The sequence below is a fragment of the Montipora foliosa genome, unplaced genomic scaffold, assembly GCF_036669935.1.
Source record: "Montipora foliosa isolate CH-2021 unplaced genomic scaffold, ASM3666993v2 scaffold_459, whole genome shotgun sequence".
NCBI classification, from domain to species: Eukaryota; Metazoa; Cnidaria; class Anthozoa; order Scleractinia; family Acroporidae; genus Montipora; species Montipora foliosa.
In genome coordinates this window covers 442501-450000 of record NW_027179766.1, presented here as the reverse complement: position 1 = coordinate 450000, position 7500 = coordinate 442501, and the positions used below count along the sequence as shown (strand labels likewise).

Below are 7500 nucleotides of genomic sequence, written 5' to 3'. Positions count from 1 at the left end.
GGACAACGAACAAACCCGAATCACGACGAGCCAAAACTGAACGGATTCAAGCGAAGAAGCTTACCTGTGTTTCGGTCATCAGTAGCTTTTCTGCACTTCTTTTTCTTTCTCTGCTTCCCAGTATTTTTGGTGTTCAAGAACTCGCTCTAAGTGCAGCATATGTTCGAGCGCAAAAGACGAACGAGATTTGGTGGACTTCTGTTTGTGCATTAGTTGCTTATCAGAATCTAAACATCAAAATGAAGGCAAAAATACTCAGTAGTTAGAACTGAAACAATTGTTGTGCAATATCCACACCCGTTAAATGAATTTAACTCTTTGTACTCTTTGACAAAATCACCCACTAGCCCTCGCGTCGTCCGCACCATCAGTAGGGAGCCTCAGCAACGACAACGGTGACGTCAACGAGAACGTCACAAATTTGCATACTAGTGTCCAAAGACAATAGCTTTGCAAGCTCTGCACGTGCCCTTTTTATTTTGTCCATTTCGTTGCCGTTGTCAGCAAAACAACAACGTGAAATGACCAAATTTTGAGGTTTTTGAAGGACGTCAGGATTTGAAGATAAATTTTCATTTTCTCCTCTAAATAAAGCGCTGCTCATAACGTTTTCATTGCTGAGGGACTTCCATACCTTTCGCACATTAAAAAACTTGGAATAATCGTGAAGTGATTACAATAATGAGAATTTATGATTTGAGATGACGTTCTCGTTCGCGTTTCCGTCGTCGTTGCTAATAGGGAGCTTACGAAACGACGACGCCGACGGCAACGAGGACGCTACAAAACAATAGGTTTAGTGAGCAAAAACAATGGTTCTGCACGCTCTGCACGTGCGTTTTACATTTTGGTACATTTCTTTGGCGTCATCTCCTAAATGACGACGTGAAATGACCAAATTCAAGGTTCTGTGGAGGACGTTAGCACATGACGATGAATTTTCAGTTCTCTCTCTACGCTTCCAACTCACTCATACCAGTTTAATTCCTCGACAGTTACTACACATTTTTAACGCGAAACGACGTGAAATAGTTTCGTAGTGATATGAATGACGCGAACTTGTATTTTTAAATGAAGTCGTCGTAGCCGTCGCCGTCCTCGTATCGTAAGCTCCCTAATGCTCCCTAATGTCTTCACTTCGCTCAAGTTGATCAAAGGGAGGAGTGCGCTACCCACTGGATGAATAATAACTAACCAGTCGACAAAAACTATGTGGTTTTGCTGACGGCTAATAGCGAAATCCACCTTAAGAAAAACCAAGGCGTAAAATCAAGAGCTTGCTTGCTTGTTGACAAAAATAAAGCTATTTGCTGAATAAATGCTTGAAAGAAAATTCGCCGAGAGCGGAATTTGAACCCACGTCCCCCGTTACTAGTCAGGTGTGATAGCCACTACATCACCAGGGCAACCATGCTGGCAATACAGCCATCGAAGAGGTGATTTACGTGGTTAGGGCGTGGACCTCCAAGGAAATTTTCTTTCAGGGTGACAAGGTAGGGGAGCCTTTATCTCCACTTGAAACCCAACTAAGATCAAGTTAATGATTACAGGCTAATTTTATTTGTGCATGAAGAGTATATGAAAGAAACACTGACCCCGTACACCTCAAATAGTCATATTTTCAACTGAATAAATGTTTGAAAGAAAATTTGCCGTGAGCGGGATTTGAACCCACGTTCCCCCGCTACTAGTCGGGTATGATAGCCAATAGGGAGCTTACGAAACGAGGACGACGGCGGCTACGAGGACTTCATTTAAAAATACAAGTTCGCGTTATTCATATCACTACGAAGCTTTTTGGTGCCTTTTCGCGTTAAAAATGTGTATTAACTGTCGCGGAATTAAACTGGTGTGAGTGGGTTGGAAGCGTAGAGAGAGAACTGAAAATTTATCATCATGAGGTAACGTCCTCCACAGAAACTTGAATTTGGTCATTTCACGTCGTCATTTAGGAGATGACGGCAAAGAAATGTACCAAAACGTAAAACGCACGTACAGAGCGTGCAGAGCCATTGTTTTTGCTCACTAAACCTATTGTTTTGTAGCGTCGTCGCTGCCGTCGGCGTTTCGTAAGCTCCCTATTACACCACCAGGACAACCATGCCGGCTGGCAACACAGCAATCGAAGAGGTGATTTACGTGGTTAAGGCGTGGGTCTCCCGCGAAATTTTCTTTAAAGGTGACAAGGTAGGGGAGGCTATAAATCCTGGAACCTCCGATCGGATGCTCTACCCATTGAACTACCAGAATTCATGTAGAGCAAAGGTGGTTTATCTGGGTACTGAATGGACAATCTGATTTTTTAGTTGTTCTTTCGCACGTCGCCAAGCAACTAGTTTTCCGACCTTCCCACGGACGCATAACACCTTAACCCTTTCATTCTTAAGATCAAAACGTTCATTCTCCTAACTAGTACTATAGATTTCTTTGTTGAGCAGTCATGAGAATTTGGTGTTATATCAACATCACACCCTTTAAGCTAATAATTATCTTCATTCTCAATACATGTCTGACTAACATTTCACTGAAATTTTGAGGAGAATTAATGCAGGGTTATAAGGTGGTTTATCTGGGTCCTGAAAGGACAGTCTGGTTTTTTAGTTTTTCTTTCGCACGTCGCCATGCAACTAGTTTTCCAACCTTCCCACGGACGCATTACACCTTAACCCTTTAATTCCCAAGATGAAAACGTTCATTCTCCTAATTAGTACAATAAATTTCTTCGTTGAGTAGTCATGAGAATTTGGTGTTACATCAGAATCACACCTCTTAAGCTGATAATTAACTTCATTCTCAACACTTGTCTGACTGAAATTGTGAGGAGAATTTACATGCTGATCATTCCTGGTAGTCAAAAGGTTAAAACTTTTGTGTCATTTTGTTTGTTTGTTTTTAAAGAAATTCCAAAAGAATCCGTTTGTGGCGGACTACGATTGACAAAAGCTTCTTCATTTTTCCTTTTTGATTAATCTTAGAGCTATATAAGCAAACATCAAAGGAGCAAACAAAGAAGCCAAGATTTAATTTGGAAAATCCACGACCGTGCACAATCTTTTGTTTTGCGCTCATACACTATGTATGAATTACGTAACCAACACGTTTTTATTGGTTAGTTCCTCAGTACAGAGTAAACAACTATTGTGTTTTGTGCACGGACAAGGCCAAAAAAGAGAACAAAAACCTACAACAAAGAAATTTGGCCGGTTTCATAAATATTCCCCTGTAATAACTATGGTTAAAACTTACTTTAGACATGATGAAAGTAAACTTGATTTTACAGGGTGCCACACTTACAATCACTTACCATCATGAACACATAAGGCAGACCAACTAGGAGGTTTGCTATAGCGAACGTCCGTACGCATGCGCTGACAAAGAAACCCACACTGCAGGCACAGAGATTCGTCAAAATGAGGGTGAACGTAAAAATAAAGAACTTTGCAACTTGACGATCAAGGCCTGCAAGAAAATTGAGAAAATTTGGGGTATTTGGTGCTGAGAATATACTAATAAACTAACATCAAAATTTGAGCAATGGACTGAAAAAGAGCTTCACTGGGATTCGAACGTATGACCCCTTCCAGAACTCCAAAAAAATTCCCTGATCCTAACAGATGTGGCTTCGCAGCTCAATTGATAAAGCATTTTATTATATAAACACCAATGAAATACCAAGTGAGCTTTCGCGCGAAAACAGGATATCTTCACACGCGAAAAGATCACTGTTGCTATGGTTACATATAAAAACGCGCCTTTCGATGCCTTTCGTGAAATGATTTAGTATTTCATTGGTGTTTATGTAATAAATAGAATATTATATGGCCGCTTGGAGATACGAAATTTCTCTTCTCGTGTTAAAAAATATTTCACGAGTGAGCGCAACACCAATAAAATACTTAGAGCGATTTTCGTGTGACCTTGAAAAAGTGTTCGCAATTTGTTTCAAGGACCAATGTTTGGCAAGATTAAAACAAAACCACCTCCTCATTCCCGCCAAGGAAACTCCTAATATGGGCAGTAAACAGATCGATTGCCCAATCACATTACTTCATTTCAAATGACGTCAAAGCGAAACTTTCTAGAGAGTTCCATGGAGAGAAGACGTTATTTGCATCCGTGTTCGCTAAGCCAATGAAAATTTGCGCTCGTTTGTTTTTGTTCGATAAGACAATTAAATGTTTTGCATTTTTGTTTACATTCTGTTTTTCCATTTTTTTTTTCAAGGTCATATGAAAGTCGCTATCTCTTAATCCAGCATGAGGGCAAAATTTTGTTTCATTTTTCAAACTTTTTTGGTGAAAGTTTCATTTCCTTATTTTTGTTTTTCAAGAATATCAATGTTCAACAAACTTTAGGAGAAGAGAAATAAACTCCTTGGTTAATTTTCAATCTGGGATAATTGAACAAACGGGATCCGGGAGGGTAAGCGAATACTTAGGAAATCACATCATGCACAACGAAAACAATTACCTGTCATAAAGTAAACAACGACTGCAAATATAGAGGCAGGTACAAGACGAAGGGGGATGAGGTCACAGAAGACTTTGGCCAAAAAATACACCGAGATCCTGTAATATCCACTCGCTGATTCGTGTCTGAATGCAAAGACAAGGCAAGGTTAAAAATGGTAACAGAGCTTTCTTGCGCCAAGAATGAAGAAATGGCGTAGAAGGTGAACTTCTGGCGCCAGTTGCCAGAAGGGTGGATAACGCTATCTACTGGATGAATCACTATTCACTGGATAACGTAATAATTGGCTTTGCTAGTGTTTATCCGCTGGATAGCCTTATCCACGTTTCGAAAAACCGAGGCCTGCTGTTCTGCTGAGGGGGGAGCAAAGGTGAAAAAATTGTCGGCTACAATATAAACTACTTAAATTGATTCAATCACATTTTGACGTTTTCTGTGATCCATTACTTAACAGACGCACGGCAACAAGGAATCTATTTGTTTTATAAAATAAAGAACTACAAATTTCTGATGATGACGTCGGCTATGAGTCTGTCCTCTAATAGATCATAGGTGAGAACCAGTCAAAACGAGCGCATGATTGAGCTTATTATATAATAGAAAATAGAAGAATATTCAACAATTGACATGAATGTTGGTCTTTCCTTGATGAATAACTCAACTGCAGACAAATTTCCAAAAACCGTGTTCATCACCAAGAAGAAGAACACACCCACCCTGAAGGTAAAAAAAGAAGAGAACAAAAGAGTAAAGTAAAAGAACATCAATTCAGCCTCTTTTTCAAAGCCTTAGAACATTTCGTGCCACATTCTATGAAAATCACAGCGACGAGCGAAACAAATTGTCACTTGCCCGCTCAAGTTTTCCAGCGTTTTAGAACGGCTATACCACCATGAAGCAGATACATAATGATGACGTCAGTATCGTGGGTATGAACTTACGATGCGGTGAAACATCACCAAACAATTAAAGAGATTTCCCCATTGTTATCCGAGTTTCTAGAGGTTGGTTGAAATTCACCTAATACTGAGGTTGATTTAGCAACAGAACGGGAACCTCAGTTGACGACGCGAGAGAACGCAGAAAAGTCTGAACTCTACTTTAATCTGACATAATATGGACATTTTTCTGCGCGCGCCGTTGTCAACTGATGTTCCCGTTCTGTTGTTAAGCGCCGAAACAAACGGTTCTAGTTTAAACAGAGTTAATAGCGGAGCTCCGCGCGCGCGGAGCAGCATAGTTAAGAAAATATGGTAACCCATCGATGCGAGAAAATTTGGTTTTGGTCACCGTACGATCGTACGTCCGTCCATCCCTGCATGTATGCCAATGTGACCAGTATCACGTACCCATATACGGGCTCAAGTTTAGAGCTCATCAAGGAGGCAATTTAGCAAATTGATGTCAGTTTTTCATGCGTCTGTCCTGTTATTGATCATAAATTTCGTCATAACATTGTCAAAGTAGCTGCTGATAGCCGCTGACCAGTATTACGTGACCATATCGCGGCCTCGAGGTCAGCTGTTTTTTTTTTAAGTTGACCGCTGACCAGGGACTGGTTATTGATTGGATCACAGGCTCAAGCCAGGTCAGACACTCACACCTGAGCATAAACGAGGCTTCATTTTTCGCGCTCTTTCAGTGGCTCGACGCGGCTGCACGTGTATGCTACGTCACCAAAAGCTCTCGACAGTCGATGCTCTTCGTGTTCTGGTACGGTTTGGAAAATATTTTTTCTTGCATTTTTCGCTGGTTTCAAACCAAAGTTTGACATAATATAGCTGTGGTCAGGACACACTTGTGACTACGTAGTTATTCAAGTCAAGCACTGGAGGAATATAAACTTAAAGCTGAGTGTTTATTATTAATTTGTTTAGTGCTGCTTTTTGCTCTGAATTGCAATTTTTGGCATTAAGTCTTAGATTTTTAATTTTGAATCTACTAAGGTTGCAAGATGCCTCGACGGCCTGTGACCGAAGAACAGAAAAGAAAGAAGAGAGAAAGAGAACGACAAAACGGTACACCAGTAATAGCTCAAACTTGGTGGAAGAAGTTACTGCACAAATTCTTTTCTTGGACACTAAACCGTTTGCTATTTCTACGGATGAATTATTTCAAGTGGATGCATATTTCTAATCAAATTGCCACTGTCGTTACTCGTGGATATGAAAGTTTACCGCGATTGTTTAAAATTGGCAGGCTGAAGTTTTCTTTATGCATTAGCATTGCTAGCTGGATTTGTGTAACAGCATGGTGGGCTCTCGTATGCAACTAGATACCCAAAATAATGCGTGTATGTGAGGTAATCCCCTTTGCTGGAATTCAACCCCGTGAAATAAGTATACCATTTCTCCAATAGGCATAAGATTACTCTTTAACACATCGTCTATAACGAGCTGTACCATGTGTTCAAAGTTCGTTGCACAGATGACAGGGTAATTTTGAATAAGGTCTGATTTTTGTTGCCAGGTCATATTGTTAACCCTTTCACTCCTGTGGGGTTCCCCATTGACGAGTAAAATCGTCTGGCGTTAGACACAGTAAAATCTATAAGTGTCACTCTTGGGTTTGAAAGGGTTAATTAATGGGGACATAGTTTTTGAGTGAATCTAGCTGTTATTAACCCTTTCTCTCCCGTGGGGTTCCCCATTGACGAGTAAAATCGTCTGGCGTTAGACAGAATAAAATCTATAAATGTCACTCTTGGGAGTGAAAGGGTTAATGGGGACATAGTTTTTGAGTGAATCTAGCTGTTGTTAACCCTTTCTCTCCTGTGGGGTTCCCCATTGACGAGTAAAATCGTCTGGCGTTAGACAGAGTAAAATCGTCTGGCGTTAGACAGAGTAAAATCCATAAGTGTCACTCTTGGGAGTGAAAGGGTTAATGGGGACATAGTTTTTGAGTGAATCTAGCTGTTGTTAACCCTTTCACTCCTGTGGGGTACCCCATTGACAAGTAAAATCGTCTGGCGTTAGACAGAGTAAAATCCACTGGCGTTAGACAGAGTAAAATCCATAAGTGTCACTCTTG

General features: G+C 40.5%; 2 protein-coding genes across 2 annotated transcripts in view; both read right to left on the bottom strand.

Moving 5' to 3' along the window:
• Nucleotides 1-7500, bottom strand: part of LOC137989442 (lactadherin-like) — a 433868-nt gene that overhangs the window by 103649 nt on the left and 322719 nt on the right. The gene's annotated exons all lie outside the window — the stretch shown is intronic.
• LOC137989468 (broad substrate specificity ATP-binding cassette transporter ABCG2-like) overlaps nucleotides 1-7500 on the bottom strand; it is a 36848-nt gene that overhangs the window by 2536 nt on the left and 26812 nt on the right. Inside the window, exons 13-16 of the mRNA XM_068835284.1 lie at nucleotides 5098-5187; nucleotides 4471-4595; nucleotides 3305-3459; nucleotides 65-227 (exon numbers count right to left, since the gene is read on the bottom strand). Of these exons, the coding sequence (XP_068691385.1) occupies nucleotides 210-227; nucleotides 3305-3459; nucleotides 4471-4595; nucleotides 5098-5187 (388 nt within the window). The 3' untranslated portion in view covers nucleotides 65-209. The remainder of the gene's footprint in view (nucleotides 1-64; nucleotides 228-3304; nucleotides 3460-4470; nucleotides 4596-5097; nucleotides 5188-7500) is intronic.